The 26613-nt window shown below is 38.9% G+C and overlaps 2 protein-coding genes across 5 annotated transcripts; both read right to left on the reverse strand.

The window, feature by feature from the left end:
* Positions 1-311: 311 nt before the first annotated feature.
* On the reverse strand, positions 312-8942 carry lipca (lipase, hepatic a). Of its 4 annotated transcripts, none has more exons than XM_023406386.2 (9): positions 8628-8942; positions 6429-6607; positions 5898-6077; positions 5624-5741; positions 5215-5448; positions 3617-3859; positions 2515-2629; positions 1860-2078; positions 312-1036 (listed from the first exon to the last, which is right to left on the reverse strand). In XM_023406386.2, the coding sequence occupies exons 1-9, from the start codon at positions 8707-8709 to the stop codon at positions 922-924; spliced, it is 1485 nt and encodes a 494-aa protein (XP_023262154.1). In that variant the 5' UTR covers positions 8710-8942; the 3' UTR covers positions 312-921. The 4 variants fall into 4 exon arrangements, with proteins under 4 accessions (XP_023262154.1, XP_087030169.1, XP_023262153.1 ...); XM_087174043.1 differs by having other exon boundaries at positions 5898-6092; XM_023406385.2 differs by having other exon boundaries at positions 6429-6613.
* Positions 8943-11067: 2125 nt separating this feature from the next.
* aqp9b (aquaporin 9b) lies at positions 11068-23925 on the reverse strand. The gene is made up of 6 exons (XM_023406415.2): positions 23660-23925; positions 22730-22856; positions 19139-19276; positions 18802-18920; positions 17462-17679; positions 11068-13022 (listed from the first exon to the last, which is right to left on the reverse strand). Exons 1-6 carry the CDS (start codon positions 23759-23761, stop codon positions 12860-12862), a joined length of 867 nt encoding a protein of 288 aa, XP_023262183.1. The 5' UTR covers positions 23762-23925; the 3' UTR covers positions 11068-12859.
* Between the last annotated feature and the right edge of the window lie 2688 nt (positions 23926-26613).

The raw sequence follows: 26613 nt of genomic DNA on the forward strand, positions 1-26613 counted from the left end.
AAAACTTGACAGTCATGGCAGTGATGAGTCCTGCAGCGATGGTCTGACGGGGTTTACTGTTCAGCTTTCCAGGTATACCGTCTTGTTGTTTAAACCTTTTGAGTTTACTGTCTCTCATTTGAAATGTCTGCCCTCTGGAGTCACCCCCTGCTAAATACTTGGAACTGCTTCTATTTGAGTGTCTCTGATTACTGATTGAGCTTTGACTCTCAGATTGACTGGACCTTTCAGCTGTGTGCTACAGGAAGTTTTCAAGACATGAATCCACCTTCACACAGGCATAAAAAAAAAAAAACAACTGGATCACAAGATAGAATAGAAAAGAATAGAGTATGTTTATTGCTCTGGTTTGAGTTTGATTAACAAGTGAATTTATATGAGTTTATTGGCAAAACTAATGTAGGTTTTTAAAATGAGGAGATTTATCATTTTACACAGTACACACACTTAAAAAAAAAACAAACATTTACAGTCTTTGGAATTAATGTCATAAAAAGTCATTGAACTTCTGTGTTTACTGTGTGGTTAATATTTGAATTGACAAACTCTCGACTGTTTATACCCCTGAAAGACATTTGTATGTAGCCAGAAATGTAAATCTGCGCTTGAGATCACATGTAATACTTATCTTATTAAAAATGTTATTGACATAATCAATCTTAAACAAATATCTCTGTAAATTGTAAACACAATTCACAGAAGTTGCTAGTTATTTTCCAGCCTCAGTTTTCAATTAATTTATTAAACTGTAACACCATTTGTTTAGTGCCACATCTTTCAGACACTTAATGATTTCTAATGTGCTCCCTAAACCTGCACAACTTTTAGGAGTTGACAAAACTTCATCCAGTCTTGACCTTCTGGGGAATCCATCAGACATCTTCAGTCTGTTGAGCAGATTAAGGAACCCACACTAGTCCACTAGTTGGGCTTTCTTCTACGCTGTCTTGGTGTGTCTTCCTCACAGCGCACAAACACTTTATCTTGTGACACCTCAACATGTTGTCCATCGTCTGTCATGGCACAAAAAGATGTCCTAGGGAACAGGAACAATGGTGTTGACGTGGTGCGTTTACACAGAGAGAGTGTGTGGCAGAGAGCAGTTTCTGTGATCGGGAAACAGTCCACTAGGTGGCATTAGAGGTCTGCAATGGTGCCGATGTAGGAGATGTTATTGTATCTAGTTTAGCAGTTTTCTCAGATAGTACATGATATGTAACTGGCATTAAATATATACAGTTAATAATAATACTCATGTAGCGATCATCCTCTAAGACTAATAATAATCCTCCTCTTTTAACTTGACTACTCATGCGCCCTCCAGTACATTTACTCATGTACTGTACATAATTACAGTTTTGAGGCACTTGTTCTTTACTTAACTATTTCCATTTTCTGACACCTAATACTTCTGCTCCATTACATCTCATAGTAGTAATATAGTCACTAACAGTAATATAGTCTTTTTTTACCCCCCCCCACAATTATTTGATACAAATTTTTGATCTGCTTCTAAAATATGATGCAACATAATAAATCTCAAACGAACATCTCTTCAAGTAGGTACTAACTTTAAGTATTTGAAAATATGGTTGTAATGTTGCTCGTTTTTGGTGTTTGTAGTAATTGTAAGTTAGTTGACTAACTAATGTATAAAAAGAAACTACAAACGACCTTACATACCAGCCTAATTAGGCCAAAGAGCCGGCTGGGTTGTAGAACACTTGTGGGACATGTTTAATTTTTAGATGAACTCACAACGGTCTGCATTTTGCATTTTCAAAAAAAGAAACTGATGGATTAAACTACCAACAGTATACAGCTTTCACAATGCAGGACGTTTACTTGTAATGGAGTACCTGTCCTGCGTCTCGCCTGCTTTGACGCTGATCTTGCCCACAGTCAGCAGTGGATTTCTCCTTTGGCCGCCCCAGGGAATGATGGTCTGCACCTGGTTCCACACATTCTTCCACAGGGCCGGTCCCTCCCAGTGCACTTTGAGCAACATCAGATCCCCCAAGTCTCGGTCCAGGGTGATGAGGAAGGTGTAGGTCTTATTGCCTGAGATCTTTTCATTGCTAGTGGAACGTGTTTAAGATGGAAGACACAAAAAAACAAGACAAGAGTTCAGTCGTTAGGGAACATTCTATATCAAGCTGGCACAGTACTTTATTGGCAAAGCAAAGACCCTCTGTTGTGATGGTCTACAACTAAGACAAGCAGGACAGCACATGAGATCTCCTCTGCTCGCCCTGGTCCGCCTGAGGCTCTTTGATGCACAGTTGTCAGGGAATAGTGTCTTGAGTAAATTATTTACTCCATCATCCACATTTATAGTTCTCTTTCATGCAGGGGCTTGAGTTGTTTCCATGTGTGTCAGCTGTTCTTCTTAACTTGCTTCCTTTCTTTTATAGAGCTGGGAGCCCAGCTGCATATTGCATGTGTCAAAGACTGAGTACGCTGAGCAGAGATGTGATGTAATGTAAGCCTGATGGGCGGTGGTACAGTACTCACAAGGAGATGCGGAGGTTTCCACTCTCCTCCTTTGTTCCAGTGAGGGAGATGGTGAGAGAGGGCTCGATCCGCTCCATCTGGTTGACAAACTGGATCCTGAACTGGTAATGATAGACTTCAGAGAGCAAACCAGAAAACAGAAAAAGAAGAAGTAGTGGTGATAATGTGAGAAGCTGAATCCCATTCAGTTTTGATGATTAGTAATACTGAGTGCCCTGACAGCCAGCATCTTGCAAAACTATGAAAACTATGAAAAAGGCCACCATGTCACATTTTCACCAAAATCAAAAAATGTATATTGCTTCACAGTGATGCCAATAGATTTTCGTCATTGTCTACAACTCCCATGAAAATCTCCGAACCAATAACGTATCTGTTTAGGTACTTTCTGAGTTTCCCTGCCCTTTCTGTGGCACTCAGCCCCAAAACCATTTGTTCCAACTAAAGATATAAAATGCATCACAGATATTTAGTTACATTTTTTTAAAGGCTCAGTGATGTGCTAAAACAGCTTGGCACTGTTGTTTTTGATGAACATTACGCAAACATGCTTAAAATGTGTGCATTTGTTGGGAACTATTTTTAGCAGCAGAATAATACACATTTGGTGCTCTAGTGAGTATTTCTGAGTATTGAGGACAGTATAAGTGGGATTAACTCAAATCAAACATCAGTGTCCATGTTCATTGTCATAGCAAAACATGTCACCCCGTGCGGTGATCTGACTCATTGATGTGTTTTTAATAGCTCTATGGCACGGAATAATAATCTGTATCAGGCTCTGGCTACAAGGAAATACTTCTTAGTAGAAAAAAGTCCTTGTTTGGTCTTTTTATGGGATTTGTTGGCAACGAGTAAGATATACAATATCACCAGACTGAACTAAATGATAAATATGCCATTGATGTTGCTAAAATATGTCATCACCCAGTGCATCCATCTCAGATGATCCGTCTAGGCTATATATCTGTAGAATTATTGAATTTCCAAGAAAGACATGAAGCTACGTTGGTCTGTAACCTGATTATATAATGACTGGAGATATGCATATGAATGTATCATGGACCTGTTTGGTTGAAAAATGTTATGGGCAACCACATACGTTTGTAAGGCATCCGAGAGCGTGTTTTCAGGTAGAGCCTCTTGCTTCTGCCACTGCGAACCTTCTTGATATAGTAGCCAAGTGTGTTGCAGCGATTCTTGCGACAGTCCAGACACTGACCTCTGTCGAAAGCGCTGTTGTCACCGCACCTGTAGCCCATGTTCTGCATGTCTTTATTCAGCACAGAGTCAATGAATAGATGGACGGATCGCTCATGAGCGCATTTCACTGTCTGCTCGAAACCTTTGGGAGGGAATGAAAAAATGGTGGAAATTTAAAACATGACACATTGAGCTTTTAAACAAACCTGATCTTAGTTTTCATAGATCATTTCACATCACACAAAATTTTCTCCTTTGAGTGTGATGATGAGTTAATTATCACCAAATCCTGACATCAATCACACTGTCCTGTCTAAAAGCGACTCATTATGCCTGATGCTGGTCTGCTCTGAGGGTCTTTTCTCTGAGTAGACTGCTGTAGCCTGGAGGCAGCTCAGCTCAGAGGGATGGACAGATTGGAGGAAGGCACATGTTGCTAATTAACTCCTGAGGATGACAGATGCTTTAATGTGGCTCTCAATGTCATATTATGCGGATGTGTTTTGGATTGAGAAGCACCATAAATCCCAGAGCCACTCGCACGTGATTGGAAGGAATCAAATGCATCTGCTTGAACACAGAGCGAGAAACTGTCAACAAGCAAAAGATGAACTGGTGCTTACGATACGGCTTCTAAACCACTGTTTTGAGGTGGCAAGACCAATTAAGAAAAAATATATTATGATAGAGCAGAGCAAGAGCCAAACCAGTGAGGAGTAAAGCACCAGAACACACTGCTCTGATGTAGGGTTGTAAATGGCTCAAAGAGATACTAGAAAGCTGAATGGCCCCTCTGACCCCTGAACAAGAACTTAATTTCACAAAAAAATCATCCTTACAGACCGCAAAACACACAGGGTGAATGTAATAGAAGATTCAACTCCTGTACTGTAGGTGACTTTTTCTCAAGCGAGAGCTGTGACAGTGGATGACAGTGAGGTTTTGATGATATTCATGGTTCTCAGAAGTTAAACCCTGATGTTTTTGGTACCTGCTGACCTTTCTTACACCACTTTTAGGCTAAAATGTCTTTACACAAGAAATATCAAAGTCCACTGAGCTGAATGTCATGAAATTTACTCATGAAATGAACTGAGGAAATTCACTCTCTCCAGAGGATGAACTCTCTCTACATAAGCTTGTCCGCTTTTGTACAAAAGCTGACTATTTGACCCTGACCTTTTTATAACACCATTCAACAATATTGAATGAATTGCCATGTTTGTTTGTTTTTTTTTTAGCACAGGCATGGTCCTCAGAGGATAAACCTTTTTGATTCTATAAATTCCAGGGCTTCTCCTCCAAACTCACCCTCAGGGCAAAATATTTTAAATTTTTATGCGTCACTACTGCAATAAAAAAAGAGAAGGATGTCCTTTCTATCCAACACTTTGGTGCTGTGTGATGTAATTCACATTCCCCAGAGGATCACATCATATAGTAAGTACATTTTCTGTCATAATTTTATAAAGTTTTACAGTGTGTTCTTTATCGTACCGAGGAGCCCATACTGGGATATGTGCTCATAAATGTTTTGCAGGTCGCATCCTGGTTGGAAGTCTCCTCCGTTGGGGTAAAAGTCATAATGTGCCACAGCTTGCTTGATGCCCACACTTAGGCCCATACGTTTATGAGTGAAGGTGTGAATGGCATCCACAAATTCAGCATCATCAGGAGACAGTCTGTCTGTGGGGGACATGCCTTCAAACAGCGGCCCCGCTGGATCAAGGCCTGGAAAAACCCACAATATGCAATCAAGAACAGGTTTGTTTTATAGTACAGAATAAATAAGTTCATTATCCAAAATATCCCTTTGCAAATTATGTTTATTTTGGCCTGTGAATCTAAAATGTGTACCTGATGTAAGATAGCATAGATGTTACATTCACACTGTGGAAAAACTCACCAGTAATTCTTCCAATCTTCTCTGGACCTTCCAGATAGGTTCCAGCAAAGCCAGAGATGTGAGCTCCAAGGCTGTAGCCAATCAAATGAGCTTTTCTAACTGGGTACTGATACTGTTCCTGTTGGGGATTTTTGATATATAGGTGATTTTGGCAACTGCAATATGGTGCAGTTTTATGGCGTTTCTTCAGTATGAACCTTGATTAGTTTAACAGATTTTACTTCATTGCAGACATGAAAATAAAGTGGCCTTCAGTAGAGAAAGTTCTCCTGACCTGAAGTGACTGCAGCAGGTGAGCTATGTCTTTTCCAACAGTGCGGGTGCTCTGTGCTGCTATGGGGTAGTGCTCGTGAGCCAGGGACAGCCAGTCGGTGATCACCACGTTGATGTCAATCAGTTTTGTCTTTAGGATTGAGGCTAACCTGAGTACCCAGTTCTCCATCGTACCATCCACCTTAGGAGAGACTGCCTGTTAGAAATGTGTTTTTAATCAAAGTGCATGTGCACAGTATTACTCCTATTTATAATGCTCAAAACCAAGATTAAAATGGAAAGAATAAACATATACTCCAACCAAATAGGCCCAGTGTATAAAATTGTGAAACAAAAAGTCCAAATTTTGAATATGTAATTGAATTCATCTGTGATTCACATAAAGAAATGTCTCTGGATGTATACTTTATGTTTTCTTATTTCAGTATATTCCAGGCTTTTGAACATGTTTCTTTTCCTGTAGTCAAGTTCCATGTTTTGTATGCAGTGGTTCAAGTCAGTGAAGCGTGAGGAAAGCGGGAGTTGACCTTACCGACCACCCGTGAGTGATGATGATGAGGGGATTACTGCTGTTGAAGCCACAGGAGGTGAGAGTGTGCAGCTGCAGAGGGTCCAGTGTGCAGGTGTCCTCACCTTCTAAAAGCAGCCTGAAGACTGAGCTGCTGACATACGGCTCTCTCCCCGTCAGGACTCTCCTCTGCTCGGTGTCCACTACACCTCGGAAATCAAACAGCAGAGAAGTTATCTGTTTGTTCTTTCTAATTACTCTGCATGCCAGAACATGCTGAGGTACTGGATGTGTTTACTTTGAGGTGAATAATTACAAATAATGCAGGTAAAGTCACTTTATTTTGTCCGCTCGAGAGCAGAGCAAATGTTTTAATTCATGCTTTGATAGTATCATCTGGGAGTAAGCAGGAAGAAATCACTATTGAGTCCCTTTTGGACTATTGCCCTTTCAGAGACACTTTGGTGTGTTTCCAGGTCATGCAGACCTCTTTGGCAGATGCACACTTCACAAAATGTCCAATCAAGTGAATCTCTGCCAGACTCTTCTCATAATTTCTTATCTAAACTCCTCCTCCCTTAACATGTTAAAAAGCGAAGCCCAGAAACCTCAGAACTCTCACTCGCAAACATCATAGATCCTCCTCCAAGGAAATCCATCATGACATTTCCTTTATAGTTTGTCATTGATTCCTGTCCAGCATGTTTATTATTCTAAAATGGTAACGTTAATAATGCCAGAAACCCAGGCGCCTGAACACTCAGTGACACAGTCGCCATCAGATGAGCTCTGGTTGCTGATATGAAGCCTATGATGACAACATCTCGACAGTGAAAGTAATGAAAGTAATTATTCATTCATCAATCAACATCATTCCCTCTGCTAATTCAATCCCACATTTTCTTTGGTGTGTCTCCTCCCTGTTATGACTGTTTATCCACGAACATGGAGAGTAATTAGAAACAGTCTGACTGATTGGAGCACAAACACAGTGTAATTCAGAAATGTGTACTGACAGAGTACTGGATGTATTTTACAATCCACACTCTGTCATTAGCACGATACAGTTTTTTGTGCAGAAAATAAGTGCAATAATTTGCATGTTATGTGCAGTGACTGAAGAGCTGTTCTCTCCAATCTGCATCTCCGTATCTAGATGTGTTTAAATCAGCTAAATAGAGACAACTGACTGAATGCAACACTTGAATAACAGAAAACTTTGCATTATCACTAAATTGGTTGTAAAATTTTCATGGTGATAATTTAACAGTTATTCAAACAAAATGCATCTGTAACAAACTTGAGAAAGGAATTAAAACTGATCAGAACTATAACTTCAGCAACAGTCTGGACAGATTTGTTAGCAAGTATTTTGCAATTGTATTTACTATATTTTCAGCAACAAGCACACTGTAGTGTGTACTATCATTTTCAAACTGACAAGACCAACCAGATCTAAAGAAAACATAAAATATAATCACAATTTAATGAGTTGTTTAGCAGATCAAAAAAAGCCTAATTGTTTTATATACAATCTGAATCATAAGCCTTCAATAGAATAAAATATACATCACACAGTAACACAAAACAAATTAGATGTTTAGCAATCTAACGACCAGATGTGAAGATATTTGGAGACAGAGCATTATGTTGTTCAGTGGATTTTAAATAAACACTCAATTAAGCATTTGATACATAATGTATTTTAAATCAAGATACTTCAAATGAACAATAAGATAAGATAGAACAGGGAAAGTTTACACCCAAAAAGAAATGTGGTTGATTAGAATAGATTTTCTTTTTAAATTATTTTTTGGGGCATTTTTGTACCTTTATTTGATTGGACAGTGGAGATTGACAGGAAATGTGGTAGAATGAAATTTGAGAGGAAATATCAAGTTTAAGAGGTTTAAAGGCCCAATTTGAAACCTGTCATCAGGGGTTTAGTATTAATTAATTAATTAATACATGGACTGATAATACGGCCATCAATATGACGTGTACAATCATATTTAGGATGTGTAATATTTTTCACATTTGAACTACAGTGTCAGTCCATAAAAATTCAGTCTACTAATCCAGTTCCAAACTGTCAATGAGTCAACTGTTTTCTGAATTGCCTGTTGATTTGTAGATTTCATTCATTCATCTATCCATTTTTGAAATCTGTTGAATATGCAAAAAATGTCTTTTGGGATTTTGTAAACATGACATTTCACTCACCTGCTCTGCTTCCTTTGATTTTCTTCCCCTCACTGAGGTGATATGTTAACAGCAAACAGCACAGGAGTTTGACCACAGACATGGCGTCTCACAGACACTACCTCCTTTGAACCAAAACTTCTGTCACAGGTGAGAAGCACAGATCTTTAGTGTAGGGGGGGGGGTGCAGGGGGTGTAGGTAATGTAGAGTCTGAAGGTGAAATCCTTTTGTCTGCAAGTGTAGAAGCTCTTTCAAGGAAGACTCATCACTGTCCTGAGGCTTGAACAGAGTGGGAGTGGGAACCACATTGTACTGTACTGTACAGAAGGAGAGGGAACACCAGGAGTAATGGTTTATCAGGGGGATTTGGTCTTATCCTGATTGGCTGGGGGCCGAGTTGTGTAGATCGAACACATTGTGAAAGAGTGGAGGAATGAACAGGGTGGGGGGGGGTGGTACAATGTGCTGAGAGGTTGAAATGACACCAGATCCATATCATTCTCTTTGCAGTTTAAATGAACTCAAAATAGTACCACACAGCTGTAACTGCCTTTGTAAATGGATAGATGGACGAAAAACTGACAAGCATACAGAAATGCCAGTTTCAGGCTATGGATAAAACATGGATGAGTAAATCCCTACAAGAATTAGATGCTGAATTTTCCTGCATTGCTGCAATACATGTTTGAACAGTTGAAAAGTAGCTCTTCACAGGCTAACAGCAGATTTTATTCAAAGATGATCTTTTTTTTTTATGTCAAATGATGAAACAAAATCAATGATTTCTTTCAGGTACCGTCACCTTTTCACTGGATTCTTTCCAAGTATCAGTCTGAGATAAATGGTGTGAGTAAGCACAGTAAACAAACAAGGTTAATGGTCAAACGGTGGTCATGGAGAGCCTTAAATACTGATGTCTGGTACTTTTTTTTTCTAACTCTTGTGCAATACTAATAATAAAAAAAATAAAAATAAAAATTTTAAAAATACTTAAAATGGCATTGGTGAATTACTACTACTCTACTATTTATAGAATATGACAGTAAAGAACTGTCGGCCATGTCCCAAATCAGGCCAGTATTCACACACATACAAACACACAGACACATAGTTTCCATACTTAGTTCAGGCTTCAGTGAATGTTGTCTTCTGTTATCTCCATTAAGCAGAATAATAAACAGAATAACCGCTGTAAATATGAATATATCAGGCTGTAAACACATGATATTGTGTAAGGGTTAACTTCAGTTCAGCAGCAGAGGAGTTAAAGTTGCAGTTTGTCTAATGGGTGATGTCACATCTGCAGCAAACATGATGAACCTTTGCTTTTCCAAGTATTGCATCTGTGCGTGTGTGTGTGTGTGTGTGTGTGTGTGTGTGTGTGTGTGTGTTTGCTTGCTTGCTTCTGTGTCTAGTCACTGTATTTCGGCAGCCAATCACTGCCATTATGAAAAAATATACACAAATACAACAGTGCATCCAGTCCAAAAGAAAACAAAAACAAACAAAAAAAATTACAATAATACAAATCATGTCAAGAATGATAATGAATTGGGCTGCCATAAGAAATCAAATGCACAACTCCTTTTCAGATTAAAAACTGAAAGAATATTTTCATATGAGCCACAGTACACTGTACTGTACTTACAGTACAGTACAGTAACTAGGCTGATATTATTCAAGTCGAAGAGAGAACACACTGTGGGGGAAGAGCTCTGAAAGCACTGAAGTGTAAAAAGTACACTCTTCATCTTCTTTCATCCATTCTCCATGAAGTTATGTAAGCTTTTCTAGTTGTCGTCTTTTAAATTTTTATGCATTACTGCTATACTTGCTACTCCCATTGATGATTAATGGCTTGTATGCATGTAATTACTTGGGGGGTTTTGGACTACAGTTATGATTGAAGATGTTATTTGTTTATTTTATTTGTGTGTGTGTGTGTGTGTGTGTGTGTGTGTGTAACCACTTCAATAGTTACAATATTATAGAATACAGGTTTATACCTGTGCTTTTCCTATGTCCCATGTCAAAACACCTTCTGTGAAAAAAAAATGTCAAATTGGATTATGAACTATATTTTCTGACAATATTTTCATTCAAATAAAGAGCAAATGTCTGAACTGATTGGACAAAACATTTCCCTGCAAAATGCATTTCACTTCAAAGAAAGTGAATTGAAATTCCTGGCCTGGACAAGTACAGTACATGTTGTTTTCTTTTAAAAACAATATCAGCCAGAAATATTTTCTGAGAGAAAAAATGTTATGACTATTTGATTTATATTTATTTTCACTCTTTAAAACGTAATGCTTTCCAAATAAAAAAAACAACAAAAAAATGATGCCTTTGAGGAACCATCCTAAATTTTATATCACTAAATATTCTGCTCATATATTGTTACACCGCTATTTATTTGTAGTTTTTAGAACATCAACAAAACAAGTGTGAACAAATACATAATTTCAGCAAAGTTTATTCAGTGACAGGCTGCCACTCATGCCAGGAGCACTAACATAAGTGTGGGACAGGGAGAGAAAAGTACCAACATACAAACCACTTCACTGAACAGCTGAACGGGTTCAGTGAAACAAACACTTTAAACAGTTTTTCAAACATGCACACTAGTAATTCTGAATCAAACATAGGCCACATACAGGGTTTGAAGTACAATGGACACACTACATTTTCACATTTTTTCTGTTTTATAAAAGTAAAACAACAAATGAAAAAAAAAAACCCTAATCTATGTGATTGTCATGTTGCCAAACAAGTGTCTTGTACATTACACAAACACTGTGCTGTTGTAAAATGACATTCAATACACTACAATAGAATCTCACATTAATGCAAGTATAAACGCCTGTAAAACCGACAACAGATATCCACATTAACATTAGCATACTGTGGATCTAAGTGCATCATGTTGTCTGACAGTGATGCTTACAGTATGTTATCCATTGATACAGGCTGAATTACAAGTCATAGTATTCTAATATATATTCGTTTACATTTGGATTGTCTTTGCAAATTCACATTTCTGTGCTCACAGGATACAAACATTATGAATCACAAAAACACAATTAATAAAGGAAAATCCAGTGTTTTTACAACTCCAGTTTACATTTCCAAGTAGTGTTGTTCCTTTTTTTAATACCTGTAATGTTGTTATCCAATTTTCAGGGTTGAACTTGGAACCAAATGTAAACCATCCCAAACATTTGTGTTCTATTACACATTTTACTTCAGCTCTGAAGAGTTATTAATGTAAACAGTTACAGTCAGTGTTTGCATATTGCCCCTGATACAGTGTGTGCTCTACCTCAAACACAATTCATCACAGAGTTCAGTGACATTTGAAAAAGTTTCTGCTGGAAACAAAATCTGTTTTGGTTTTTTTTTTCTCTTTTGCAGAAAGCAGACACTTAAATGTCTCATGTTAAGTTATGGCTTTTCAATATCAAAGGGTCTCAGTAACAAGTAAATCTTTGATCCAGCAATAGGACAGAAGTTTGTGTGTCACAGGATTATGAAAATAACTGAAAAAGTAAGCAACACCAGTAAAATCTTTTAAGGCTGGATTTTCTACATAAATGTCAGCAAGATAAAGCGATCGATCACACATTTTTTACACACACACAAAGAATCAAGTGAAACAGAACAAAGGAGAAACTCCACAAAACACCCGTTACTGTAACACACAAAAAATAGTATAAATTACTACATTTCCACATTAAACCATTATTTCCTAAGTGCTACATATATGTAATGCCTTTGTTTGTAAGGTAGGCATTAGTAAAAATAATACAAATGCTGTACAGAAACTTGGCAAATATTTCTAATGAGACGAAATGATCTCAGTAACGAAATAGGAGAATATAAAGAATACTGCACAGTTATAATAAAGCTGTAACTTTCCAGACAAGGTTATTATATCATGGAATTAAAGAAAAAGCTTGATGTCTAATTATAATATATTTTATAAGCAAGTTTAACATTTTAATAAATGAAGGAGCCCCTGAAACTTATTAATACACCAGACTTCCTACAAAAAAAGACAAAAAGACTTCATTCATCCATATTTTATAAATGACTATGAAATCGTGTAGTCGGATGTTTGGTGTATTAAACCATTAACTGTAAATGTATTGTAGAAATGTATAAAAATTCTTCATCTAGAAGAACATTTTTGCCATCTGAGAGAAAAAATCAGCAGCTTTGTTGCTTTGCTCTGCAGCCCCTTCTCTACATTTTAACTCATAGTTACTATTTCATATTTGTCCTGGATGTTGTTCTCCTCCTGTTTTTCAGGCTCGGGGTGGTGCAACTCAATGAAGAGAAAGTAAATGCCCGCTCCAACTGCTCCGCCGACCATGGGCCCTGCCACAGGGATCCACCACCAGCAACCTCCAGCTCTGCAGTAAGAACATATACACATAAATAATTAGGAGAAAATACGATTTAACGATGTAGTTACTATTATTTACACGCCGTCACTGCATGAATTAAACCTTTAAAATCTTAAACCTTTGCTTTAATGGGGTGCGGCACCACTGAGCAGTACTACACAACCTATCAAGATACTGTAGTTCCTCTGTGTTTCTGAAGGAACTTTGACAAGTCTAAAGACATTACTCAAGTGACAGCAGACTAAAAATGTTTAACTAAAACCTTGAATTACAAACTGGGTGCATGAATGAGAAAGTTTCCCAGGCACAGAGAATCTAATGTTACATTCATGTCATTTTGGGTGGACGGTAGAGAGGAGAAAGATTTACAATTACATTTGCTCATTTGGCAGACACTTTTATCCAAAACGACTTACAAGTGAGAGACATCACTAAAGCTTCAGTGCAGTAGGAAACTTTGGCATAAGTACAAAGTACTACATCTATTTAATAAGTGCCAGGAGAACAAGTAAAGAAGTGTATCGAAAGTGCATAGTAAGTGCTAGTTAGACATGTTAGTGTGTTAAAGGTGTTAGGAGAGGAGGTGCTCTTGGAAGACATGAGTCTTCAACATAATCTTGAAGGTAGAGAGGGACACCCCTGCTATGATAGCATTCGTTAGCTTGTTCCGCAATCAGGGAAATTGATATTGTGATGGAGAGACTGATTGATTGGCCAGAATAACTAGGAGTTCAGTCTTGAAGAGGGTTAGTTGAAGGTGGCAGGCTGAGATCCGTACAGAGACCGAGGGGTCGTGTGGCGGGAACGACAGGGTAGTTGGGTGTCATCTGCATAGCAGTGATATGAGAAGCCATGGGAGCGAATAATTAAACCCAAGGAGGTGGTGTATATTGCAGAGAGGAGGGGTCCCAGCATTGATACTTGGGATACTTCAGTGGGGAGGGGATGGGATAAAGATGTTTGTCCTTGCCATGACACACTGTAGGAGCATCCAGTGAGATAAGATTCAAACCAAAAAAGTTGTCAACATTCACGTCATAAGACAACTAAAAGTCATTCATCTTCAGGTTAGAAATATTATGCATGGACAATACAACACTATATCCTTTAAGTCTGGGTTTAAAGGATAAGCTCAAGATTTGACTACTCTTTTAATTACCTTGAATGGTTAGACTTTGGCTGATATGAAGCATCCTTGTTGGTTTGGTTTTCAGAAACTTTTACTGTCACAGGTATTTCTAATTGCTAAGTGCGTTTATATCAGAAATGTTTTCCAATCATAGTTATAAATTGGAAAGACTCTTGAACAATGAAATACACTTTTGATAAATGAAAGACACTTGCATTGCAATATAGGAAGTGAAGGAAGTGTAGCTTGACCCTCACTTGACAAAAAAAGTCAGGGTATCTTGACCTCTGCTGCTTCACTTCCTTTCTTTTCTTTCGCAGGTCCCCCAACACTATAGAACTACATTGTTGAATTGCGCAGTTGTCTTTCACATTAAATAATTTACACTGCTTCTCCAATTTGTATGTTTATGTTTGTATCGTCTTACCTGGGGCGAGTTATATGCAATTATCCCAGATTACAGTAAAGTCTTAAGAAGCTCTGTGTGTTAGACCTACTGCATGTGTCCTCATTCTCGCTCTGGCTGACCTCAGACGGACTGTTTTATTTAGCCAGGGAGTAGATTAGAGTCCTTCTGGTCAATGTTGCTGTTAGGAGACTTTACTGCAGGTGAAAGGGCTTCAGTTAACAGAGCTGATGCACAGGCCTGAAAGTCAACAAGCGTCTGAGCGGGTCATCTTTTTCTCCTGAAGGGAATTCAGGAAATAGACTACAGGAGGGAGGCGGCTGGATTATAGACTTTAATCTATTGCCACAGCTAAGATGATCAGGCCAGGAGACAGTGGGTCACATTGACGCAGCATGAACATTTTATGGAGCCAAGTGCCACCCTTCACACTCAGTCCTCAGCCTGATTTGAGTTTTTTTTTTACATTACATTGCACTGTTTATATCATAAATGTAAAAGATTATGTCTGACTTAGCACATGAAGCACATATGCATTACATGAAACTGACAGTACCAAGGGCTTATATGTACATTAAAGCAATCGTGCTAGATATTTGTAAGGTCATATGAGCCATCTGGTGATCGTTAAAGCTGTAGTATGGGGACAGAAAGCATCAGAAAATGTATCTGTCCCAGAGCGAGCTGTAGACTGCTTAATATTGTGTTATTTTGAAGATAAATCAAGAATCCTGCTTTTAAAATTCCTTAGTTGTTCTGAATAACCTTTTAATCCAGGTCTACGCTTATATTACTCCTTTTAAGGCATCTTTTTTATCCAAGCAGTGCTTTGTTCTTAATTTAACAACCACATATTCTTTCTTAATGCATTTTAGCACTTCCAAAGGGGTTAGAAAGAAAGGACCAGGACAGAGGCAATGATAAACTGGGCACTCAGGGCAAAGACACAAACAGCATATATCTGCCACCTGTCGAAACAGAGACAAGCAACATGTGAGTAAAAGAAAGAACAAGACAGGGCGTTGTTCACAGACATGACAACACTGACTTCATCTGGGAATGTTGGTGAAAACCAGAAGAAACACAGTAGATACACCACTTCAATATCACAGGGATTTTGAGGAAAGAGCCTCTGAACTGGCACAAGAGTCTGTCGCACTGACTGAGTCAACAATGTTAGACTCTGAGCCTCTTCCAGGGATCACAGCATTTTGCCTCAGTAGGAATTAAAGCCTAAATCAAGTAGCTGGAAAAGAAACTACAAGGTGATACTCAGTTTCAGGAAGAACAATGGGGATTATGTCAACAACACAAAATGGTGGACCAATATTTCAGCCTTTCACAGATAATCAAGGGGGGATACAGGTTTGCTAATGCAGCCGATATGTGTTTTAAGATTTGGCAAATGTTTCAAGTGGTATAATGCAGGTGTGCAGCATACAAAATGCCACGGAGTTTATATACATGTGGAGTGACAGCTTTGTTTGCACTCTTGACAAAGTCCAGAGTGAAAGTGAGACAGGGGTGCACCTTGTCCCCTCTTCTGTTTGCAGCGTGCAGACAGTATTTCAAATGTACAATTCGTTGATATTAGAGCAGCGCCTTTGCTGTGTGATGTTATTGTTTCTGGTTTTATTTAACTGTGGCTGCAGTTGAGAGGGGGTTCCCTCCTCTGCACTGACAAGACATCTGAGGTGGCTGGGGCAGGACAAAGCTGAACATGCAAAAGAGACGATATCTCCTGTGTGTCCTGAGCGTGTCTGGGGTTTTCCCAGGACAAGCTCAAGGACAGTGCTGTAAAAGAAATGTTTGGGTTGCTTTGCTTCCTCCTGTTCACACTGTTAAAGATCCCTTTTACTATCACGTGTGAATACAAGCTGCCTTTTCTGCAACAGAACCAAAGACTCAGATTTACAAGTGTTAAAGGTGTGCAGTGACGCTTCATGCAAATAAATGATAAAATGTTACATTTACATTAAGTGTTTCTTAGCAAAACACATTTTGTGTATCCCAGAGGCTGTCACACACTGTGGTGTTGTTGATTGCTTTTCCTTCTTCATAAAACATTTTCAGAGCCATTTGGTAACTTGTACTGTGTATATCCATGTTTACTAACTTTAATTAGCTTTAATTATTTGGTGTGTGACAGCCACAACTGTCAGTCATCACCTAGATACATGTGTGTGTAACAGTGCATCCTCGTTCCTGTGCTTGCACAGTTTGTGATTCAAACAAAGCACTGCTCCGTAGAACTACTCGTGGTCAAAACCTCAACAAAGTGCCTTTAACCAAAAATGTTGTAGATGGTAAATGAATTTTTGCTAAAATGTATAACTCCATTTGTGGTTTTAGAGAGTTTACACACTCTTTTAAGACACTTTCACATGCCATAAGAACAATATTTTTTATCCTTCTGATCAAGATATGATACTGATTTGAGCATAAACAAAATAATAAAAAAAACAAAACAAAATACAAACTGCTGAGATGACTGGGATAAAATAAAAGGAAGAAAGACAGAATGAGGAACACACAATTGTGCCATTTCAGTGATGAAGTGCTGAATATTTCATATTTATGTGCATGGTATCTCTCCCTGTTCACTTGAATCCCAGAGCCCTTTCTCAAATGCAGAGAAAACATGTATGGTCTTTGAAATATTTATTCACATCGTGAAGAGAGCAGAGATGGAGCCACAAATGTTGCTCTTCATGTGGGACAGGAAAGAGTAACCGCTTGATCAAACTTGAGTTTCTTACATCACACATTGACTGTGCCTCAGGCAGGCGGCTCAGAAAACATATCTTCCACTTTCTGTACAAGTCCTTCTGATAATAATCCCCACATAACTCTCTCTTTCATATTTGTTTCAAACACTGTGCTTTACAGATGACACATCATTAAAATTACCTGAATACGTCCATGCCCCACCCGGCCACAGCCGTGAAGAACCGCGGGCCGAGGTCTCGAGCCGGGTTGATTGGATAGCCGCAGTTCAGACCCATGGAAACTCCGATGGCCATGATGATCAGGCCGATGCACAGAGGCTCCATGCCCTTTGGAGCACCAATATTCTTCCTGTCAGTGATGGCCAGGATGCACAGGATCAGAGCGCCAGTTGCAATTACCTTAAGAGCAAAAGAATAAGGCAAGTAGCAACAGTTATATTCCATTTATTTTGTTTGTTGTTGTTGTTGTTGTTGTTGTTGTTGTTGTTGTTGTTGTTGTTGTAGTTGTAGTTGTAGTAGAGAGGATGTTTTTCAGTTACCTCATCTGCTATGGTGACCTCTGACCTGCCTCTAAGCTTATTATGGGGCTTCCCCTTTCCCCTGGTTTCAGTCTGTATGAAACAGCGTTACTATATAGTTTCATATAGCTATATATTTAAAAAAAAAAAAACATTCCGGGGTGAGATTATCAAAGAGTGTAAATTTTCACATAATAACATATTATTTGAAAATATCAAGTTTGTTATACTTTACAGACTCTAATTTGAGCCCTTAAAACCACACAATCGTTGATCCAAATGCCCATTGTCAAATATCAAAACACATGATTAGAACCTGCTTTTACTCTGAAATTCATTGACATGTCTTGTAATAATTATAACTGAAAGTTAATTGTTAATATTTCTGATGGTGTAGCTGCTTCGTTTACATCTGTTATGCCTGTAAACGTTGCAGAATTCATGGCTTTGTAAAATCAGTTAAGTAACATAATGCTAATCTCTATCCTATAAAACAAACTCTTGTTAATGTGAATGTAACCTGAAATTTATATGATCAAAAAAAGAAAGAAAGAAAAAATAGATTAACAGATTAGACTTTAACATCCTAATTACCTTCTCAAATGCACAAACTAACATGTCCATCTCACCTCGTACTCATCCAGAACAGATGGTAGTTATTCTCAGCATCAAAGCAGAATTGTTCATACATCAGTAAACAACTCCATTTATGCCTATTGTCATACCCATGACTGCACAAAATGTACACTCACACATGCGCCTCTGTATGCTTTAGTGACTTCCACATACACAGAATCTTTTTGGAAAATGTTTGGTATCTCAATGATAATCAATGATTACACATTTAAAAAAAGAGGAAAAAGCCTTCCAAAGCTAATTACTAATATAAGTTTAAAAAATTGTTTCTAATTTTCATGTTCTCAGGCAGGTTGTGTAAAGTATTACCATCCATGTGGATATAGTATATTTTCAGGGGAAATACAAGTTAGTGTTAAGCCCCCACCTGATCAACAAACCCATTTATGACTGAGAGATGTTGTGCAGGATAAGATGCAAATATGTTGGCTGTGGCATTGGCACCAGTAACAGCAAATTCTCCATTGGTATATTCCATCAAAGCATCTGTGGAAAAGAAAATACAATAAAGGTAAGCAATTGTTTATTGCAATTATTACAACTATCACAACTTTTTTGTGTTTTAATATTAATAAGTCAGACATAAAAACAAGGCGCCATCTCACGAAGCGGGATCAATAAATTAGCTTCACTTCAATAACCAGTTATTCTCACTTTCTGAGACAGTTCTCTGGTAGTGATGACATTTATACATTTACACCTACCATAATACAACCCATAGACAGCACAAGATCCAGCAAAAGCACCCAGGAATTGTGCCACCACATACACAGGAAACTTCTTCGGCGGTAGCTTCCCCAGGATCACCATGGCCAGAGAGACCGCCGGGTTCACATGGGCTCCTGGAACAACGCAACAAAACAAATGAGCAAGAGCAAGTAACACTTCCGTAAGTTGCACCTAAAACATAACAGACAGTACAGTATTTTAAAAAGAAGAGTAGAACAACAACTGGAAGTGACAGAAAAGAACCAAATGAAAAATACCCATCACCAGTTAAAGCCCTGTCTGACCAATAGTCTACTACCCAAAGATCTTCAGTTTATCATCACATCAGATATAAGAGCAGCAACTCCTCACACTTTAGAAGCTGGAATCAAAAAATGAAAAATGACTTCAAACAGTCTACTCTATGACTCACGAGGAAAAACAATCGAAATTGATGCAGAAGAACCAGAGATATATGTTTTTCTTCCTTGCAACTCAGCCACAGACAGTATGATTGGAGACGTGGGTGTGTAAGCGGCTAATGCAACCTTGAGGCAGGATTTTGTAGTCTTCAGACTCGACAGACGATGAATCAAGCTTGAGGGAATGTACGAGACTTCACGCAGTTTCCTCTGGAGCCACAAAAGGCTTTATATAACTTCTCTTCACGTATGTTTTGGTATTCGCCAAGACCTCTGATGTGTAAAATGGATGGAGTTCCCCTTTAAATGATTGATTATCAAAATAGTTGCTGATTATTTTTCTTATTCTTCTTGACTAATTGATTAATTGACTAAGCGACTAATTAGCCAAGCATTTTAAGTCTTTTTCGTCATCTTTTACGAGACAAGGTAAGTGGATTAAAACAGTCAGTGATGAGCTGTCTGATTATTTAGTGCCTGAGTTTAAACCCTCTGTTGTTCATTCATTCAAAACTTTCAGGCTATTTTCAAACAAAGGGCACTGGGTTTGTATGGCTGTCAGAGTCGGCCTATTTTCTTATATTCTACATTGTCTCTAAATGTTTGAACACATTCCAGTTCACCACAGCCCAGTTGTTACTGGGCTGTAGCGGCAGTGTGGGGTCATTTATTTAACACTCTGGGATCTTGGCTTTGACCTCGCTGTGGTAACACCACTGGGGGTATCAGCCATGCGCCCATTGTTAATCTCCCCATCCTGTTCACAAACACTGACCACGACAACCAGCCAGACCTGCCTGCCTGAATTGCATCTGACATAATCTGCCTGAATCTGCTTAAGGCACACGTAGACTGCAGGTCATTAGAGTGACCATGATGTGTCACACTTACGGTACACTGTCATCTAAAATCTGAGACTACAAAGTGAAAACAACTGTGTTTTCTTCTCCTATGGGGCCGTCCTGCCAGGGAAGCCTAGAAAGCCAGGCTTGTCACACCTGACCCCCCCTCCTCTCCAGAGACCCATGCCCCAGTAAAGCTCATTAGTCCAATACCTATGATCATCTTCAGAGATGTCGTTGGACAGAAGCTTCCCACTGAGCTGTGGACCCTGGGGCTGAATGGCCCAGTCATGCAGCAAAAGCTCTCCATATATTAACCTCCCTGTCCTCAGGCTTTGCTACTATTCCTCTGAAGCTCTACAACTCCTCTCATTAAACGTGTAGCACAAGTATCACTGTAACATGAGTCAGAGCGCCACAACCAAACTAAACAACAACAAAAACACGTAAAGCTCATTTAAATGTGTACCACTTTCCATTTTCCAAATTACTCAATGAATAATTTTTGATCTCTTCAAACTAGGTACAGTATATTTCCTCATAATAATAATAATAATAATAATAATAACAAATTTATACATATATAATTCCTCAATATTCTGATGTACTAAAACATATACAGGAGGGTCAATTACGGCATTAATTAGGTCTTATTTGCTTTCTTGCTGAGAGTTAGGTGAGAAAATCAATAACATTTTCGTGTCTGTCTGTTAAATATGAGGTTATGAAATTAGCTTAGCTTAGCATAAAGACTGGAAACAGAGGGAAATACCTAGCCTGTCTCTGTAACAAAATCCATCTATCACCCGCTCTAAAGCTCACTAACTTATAAAACAGTGAATTGTTATTTTTACGCTTGATGTTTTTTTTTTTTACAGATTAAACAAACTAGACATAATGTGTTAATTAGTGAATTTTAGTGGTGGCAGAAGGTGGATTTTGTTCCCCATAGACAGACTAAGGTTAACTGTTTCCCCTTGTTTCCAAAATGTCAAACGACTCCTTTCAGCAGTTATCATGCCATCAGACACCACAACATTTATATGATCTCTTTTTTCCACTTTTGATTATGCTTTTTCTGCTCCCAAGAATCATGGAAATGACTATACACGGGGCCTATACAATGCAACCCTTGACATGTTGAATCCCTTATTCCCTGATTAATGGACATTCACCATTTTGGCTCAGAAAGCCCATGAAAAGTACCGTGACATTTAACAACTATTCCCTCCTATCCCTATCACTGCTGGCAAATTACACCAGGCTCTTCTTGCAATAATCCTCAAGGAATGTACCTGGTAAAGTCCCATTTGGACATCAGGATACAATATCTCCAGCCCTCAAGTACACTTACACAAAAACAGTTCATTCAAGGGGGTAATTGAACTACAGAACTTAATTGTTTACTCTCCAGTAAAAAGATTCTTGCTTAAAGACCAGAGAAAAATGTTACTATAGGTCCATTGCTCCCCATTATGTAACACTGCAAGTCCATAACAGAGGTCTACACTCTTCATAGGCCATTTTATCTAGATCAGTAAGCTAATGCAATGATGTCAGTGATCCGAGATGAAAATGCACCGAGTTTTTATGGAAATACTTACTGAACATGGCAATAACAGTAACACAAAGTAATCTGAATGGGAGAACTGTCTTTGTGCTGTAAGAGCAAAGAGGTGGGCCAGACTTCCACAACCAAAGATTGCATCTCCACCACAGACAAACACGGAGGGATGACCTTTGTTACCAGCCTGTGTTTGTAGCTTTCTGCTGGATGAAATATTAAATAACTGTAAGATTTTCTTCCCCTGAGAAAAAAACACCAAAACAAACAACTTCACAACAAAATGGCATTGGTGTCTACATGTGCTTGCAGGTAGAGCTGCGATAATTCGTCTGTTAATCGGCTGATCAATCAACAGAAAATTAATTAGTGACAATCATAATTATTCCTTGAAGTAATTTTGTTAAGAAAAAAATACACAACGTTCCGTTAGATCTCGCTTCTTAATTATACACATGTTCTGCTTCTGTGTGTTTAATATCACAGTAATCTGAATATCTCTGAGTTTAAGACTGTAAATCTGAAAAAAGAAGACATCACCTTGGGCTTTAGGAAACTGCAGCTGGCATTTTTCAACATTTTCTGACACATGGAACAAACGATTAATTGATTTATTCAGATTAAACAATAATGAAATCACTTCTTAGTTGCAAACTTGCAAGGATCAAATGGTTGACTCTGAACTGAGAAGTGGATGTTTCTGTATTGTAATGACTGTGAGTTGTTTGTGCATCCATATGAAGTGTGGGCGACTTTTACCTGACACTCCCCCTGCCATGTAGACGGCCATCATGACGCCCAGAGTGAAACCAACGTGGATGGTCAAGGGTTCCCCGAGAGCCCCTTTACTCAGCACCGTCTGGGCCACTGAACCACATCCAAAGAGCTGGGACACAGACAAGAACAAAAACACAAAGGGTGGAGGTAGAAAGACTCATTGTTTTTAATTATTCCAATTATACCCGCCATTAACACTAACCCTTTTGTCCACCAACAGCCTCCGACTGCCACAGACAATTTGTCCAACTTGGAGCTTTGGAAAAAATAATTAATCCCCCACTTATTAGGTAAAAGGCAGAAGCAATTTAGAGGAAAAAAAAAAGTGTTGAGATGAGAGCAGTCATCCAAAAATAAAAAGGGCTGTTGTGGAGGCTGCATCACTTCTCCACTCCTCTGATGTGGCATCTAAAGTGGGCAGGTGGAGCTCAGGTGAGACAGGTGGAGGCGAGTATAGTCCAGACTAGAAACACATAAGAACTGAGAAGCATTCCTCCTCCTCCTCAAGGAAAACCAGGATATACTACTCTGAGGTGCAAAGTGAATCGATCATTACCTTATTTTAAACCATGTTTTATTTTCCCCGTGACCTCATAGCTGAAAGGAAATGACTTGCTGTGTTTATAATGATTTACATTTTGTGTTACAGTTCACTTTTGGATGAGTTGTGAGTGAGAAAAAACAGTCCCACATCAGTCACATCTTGTTATGATTTCTACAAGCACAAATCACATCTGAGCACATCAAAGAGAAACTCTGTTATTTCCAGACTATACTATGTGTTAACAGAGACATATGAGAGACAGCAGTCAGAGCCCCTGGAGACCCACTTTGACACCTTATTAGCATACTGGTTCACAGCTTTAAAGCGGCTGTTTAAGCTGGATGACAGGTGCAGAGGGAGGTACTCACTATCAGGACAAATATCCCCAGAAATTCCGCCAGGAACTCCTTAAAGATGTCCCGCCTCAGGCCAAATCTCTCCTTCATCTTGCTCTTGCTGTCGCTGTCCATTTTTTTTTCTGGGGCTCCTTGATTTCTTCCTCCGACCAGAACAAACAGCTAACAACTACAGACTGTGTGTAGTAGTCGGTGCAGGTTGCCGCCTCCCATTCGGTGCGGTCGGACCGTGCAGCCCTCAGCAGGCTGTCGGGCACGTTAAGCTTTCTGCATCTATTTCCCTCTGTAACCACAAGGGGTCTACTTTTTATTGCAAATGTGAGCTTCAGACTTTTGTACTGCCATCCAAACCTGACTGCTGCAGACGGTATTTGTTTGTATTGTTTGTATTCTTCCACATTTGGATGCACGAAAAAACATAAATGAACTGTGGCCTTAAAAATGCCGTTACTGGAGGTTGCTTTCTTGAGAAAGCCATGACAAATACTTCCTTTGTTGAATAGATCACTGAACTGACGGACACACTCGCGTCTAATATCAAATGACAATGAATAAACTCTTAGTTAACAGGCTCAACATCACCTTCAAAACCACAACTCAGCAGTGACTTCCACAATCTCAAAATGTTGTTGATAATGATCACGTTAGTTGAGTTGAGCTCCAGCCAGTGAAAATATGGCATATAAAGTTGATTTTTATTGACCATTCAGAGCTTCAGATGAGGTAGGCCCAGGTGATATAAAATGTATATATTGGCTTTCTGCAAGTAAAAAAACAAAACAAATCAGTTTATTTTTGTGAAACGTTTTCAGATGTTTTAAAAAGGCAATCTGTCTATTTCGATACAAAACCTCATTTGGATGATACTCAATTTAATAAATCACATATTTATGTTTCCATTTAGGAAATAAAATTTGTTTTAGAGTTAATTATAATTTCATTTGTTAAAGTAGTTCTTTCTTTCTTTCTCTTTCTTTCTTTCTTTCTTTCTCTTTCTTTCTTTCTTTCTTTCTATTTTTTTTACTTTCACCCACTGTAAATTATTTAGTAATGAAGACAAAGTGAATTAAGTGTACTGAATTCAAAACAACTTCGCCACAGAGATAAATAGATTTTTGAAAACAAGTCCACCCAAGTAGGTCTATATATCCTACTATATCCTACACTTTCCTACAAACACTCAACATCAACGTCTATGAAAAAAAGAGAGAAAATAACTATAGCTACTCATAGGCAACTTTTGATAATCTTTATTAGTTTTTATCTTTGTTGTTGATCAAATAACAGATATAAAATAGAAGTAAAAAAAAAAAACTTCAGCATCCATCAGTCCTCATATCCCAGTTCTCTTACAGAAAAAATACCAGAGAAACTGAATTTTGGGGGGAAATCTCACTTTTCTTTATGACACATTAGAAAGTTTGTTCGCTTTTCTCACTCACCTTTCTTCATGTTGCAGCTGTTTGCTCTGAAAAACTCATTCCAGCCATTTTATCAGTCATATTTCCAGTTTTTTTTATTCATGCTCCCACTGCCAGCCCAATTCTCTTATTAAACCGCTCTTTATGCTCATTACCTAAGTGTGTGTGTGTGTGTGTGTGTGTGTGTGTGTGTGTGTGTGTGTGTGTGTGTGTGTGTGTGTGTGTGTGTCACCCTGGCCCCGTTCCTCCAACAGAGGGAGCTCCATGAATACATTTGAACCCGCCTGCTGGAGTTGGTCACACCGTCTCCCCCGGTTCGTCTTATCTTCCGTTCGCTGAGCTTTGTGAAACGGTGAGGCGACAGGCTGAGGATGGGATGTTTTGAATGCATTAATCAATGTCACCGTTTCAGGCACGTCCGCTTTGATGTGAAACAGACACTTTGGAGAGTGTCGCCCATGCTGTGAAGAAAGGGTGATGTGCTGATGGAGAGAAAGCATCCTCCCGGGATTTGCAAATGATGGGCCTACATCTGTCTCCGCACTCCTTTGTCCTGTCAAGAGGCTCATGTTATGAAATCTTAACATTTAAAGGCGCCGGTTGAGGCGACTCATCTTTGAGGACATAGTTTGCATTAAAAACCAAAGTGACCGCAGATGTGAGGCTTCACTTCTCTCTGTATTCATCTCCTCATCTCGAATCCACATATCACACACAAACTTCTGATTTACCCTTTAACTGCTGGCTGGCTCTTACCTGAGCGACTCCGTGGATGAATGCGTGAGGATGTGCATTTGTTGTGGGTGTGCTAATACATGCAGTGGATTTGCTTTAATTCCCCCATAGTTCCTTGAGACAGGCTCTCGCGGGGTTAATTGGTGGATGTTTATTGGGAGGTTTAAAGCAGGCGCTGGGAGGAATTATCACCTGCGGGACAAATCCCTGCCAACAACACCACAGCAAGTAGCAGCAATCCCCGCAGTCCACATTTACATAACATCTTAGACCGCGGGGAGGTTGTGTTAGGCAAATAAAGACTACAGGGTGATAGTGAGCCCAGGACAGCAGTTTGACACCTTTATGTGACTTAGGAAATGGTTAATGATGGGTCAAGAATGTGAGCTGATATTTTCAATAAAGAGTAGCTATGCCTTTATGTCTCCTCTGTTAACTGCTGGTACCAAGGTAAAGAATTAACTTTTAATCTAAACTGTCATGCCAAAGTCCTTAAAGTGCGCAGAAAAAAAATGTGCATTTGAACATTTACAAATACTGGGCAAACTCCATCTGCGGAGGAAGATCATGTGATAAGCTTCAAAAGTGACTAAATGGACCTTGTGGTGAGATTGTTTTGCCACGTAAAAGCGTAGGCTTCATTATGCTCCACTGTGTGCTCTCTGGAGCTGTAGCCTGTTTCACCCATGTGGCCACTTATAAAACACTTGTGCAAAATAGGTCCTGTGTGATTTGGAAGTCAGAGCCAAATGGGGAAACGTGGAAGCCAAATGTGTGAACATGCTAGATTATTATAAGGCAGTTATTGTT

Source organism: Seriola lalandi, unplaced genomic scaffold (genome assembly GCF_002814215.2).
Source record: "Seriola lalandi dorsalis isolate HSWRI2012SDOR001 ecotype SW California unplaced genomic scaffold, Sedor1 jcf7180002054306, whole genome shotgun sequence".
Lineage (NCBI taxonomy): Eukaryota > Metazoa > Chordata > Actinopteri > Carangiformes > Carangidae > Seriola > Seriola lalandi.

Bases quoted from the DNA above. Each gene is read 5' to 3' on its own strand.
- lipca (XM_087174042.1), bottom strand. From the start codon at position 8,709: ATGTCTGTGGTCAAACTCCTGTGCTGTTTGCTGTTAACATATCACCTC. The intron at 5,449-5,623 runs GTGAGTTTTTCC...GGGTTTTTCCAG, and splicing joins GAAGATTGGAAGAATTACTG to GCCTTGATCCAGCGGGGCCG. The intron at 2,630-3,616 runs GTATGTGGTTGC...TGCTCTCTGAAG, and splicing joins CTCTCGGATGCCTTACAAAC to TCTATCATTACCAGTTCAGG.
- aqp9b (XM_023406415.2), bottom strand. From the start codon at position 23,761: ATGGACAGCGACAGCAAGAGCAAGATGAAGGAGAGATTTGGCCTGAGG. The intron at 19,277-22,729 runs GTAAAAGTCGCC...GCGTTGTTCCAG, and splicing joins CATGGCAGGGGGAGTGTCAG to GAGCCCATGTGAACCCGGCG. The intron at 13,023-17,461 runs GTAATTTTAATG...TTCTTACTGCAG, and splicing joins TGGGGCATGGACGTATTCAG to AGCTGGAGGTTGCTGGTGGT.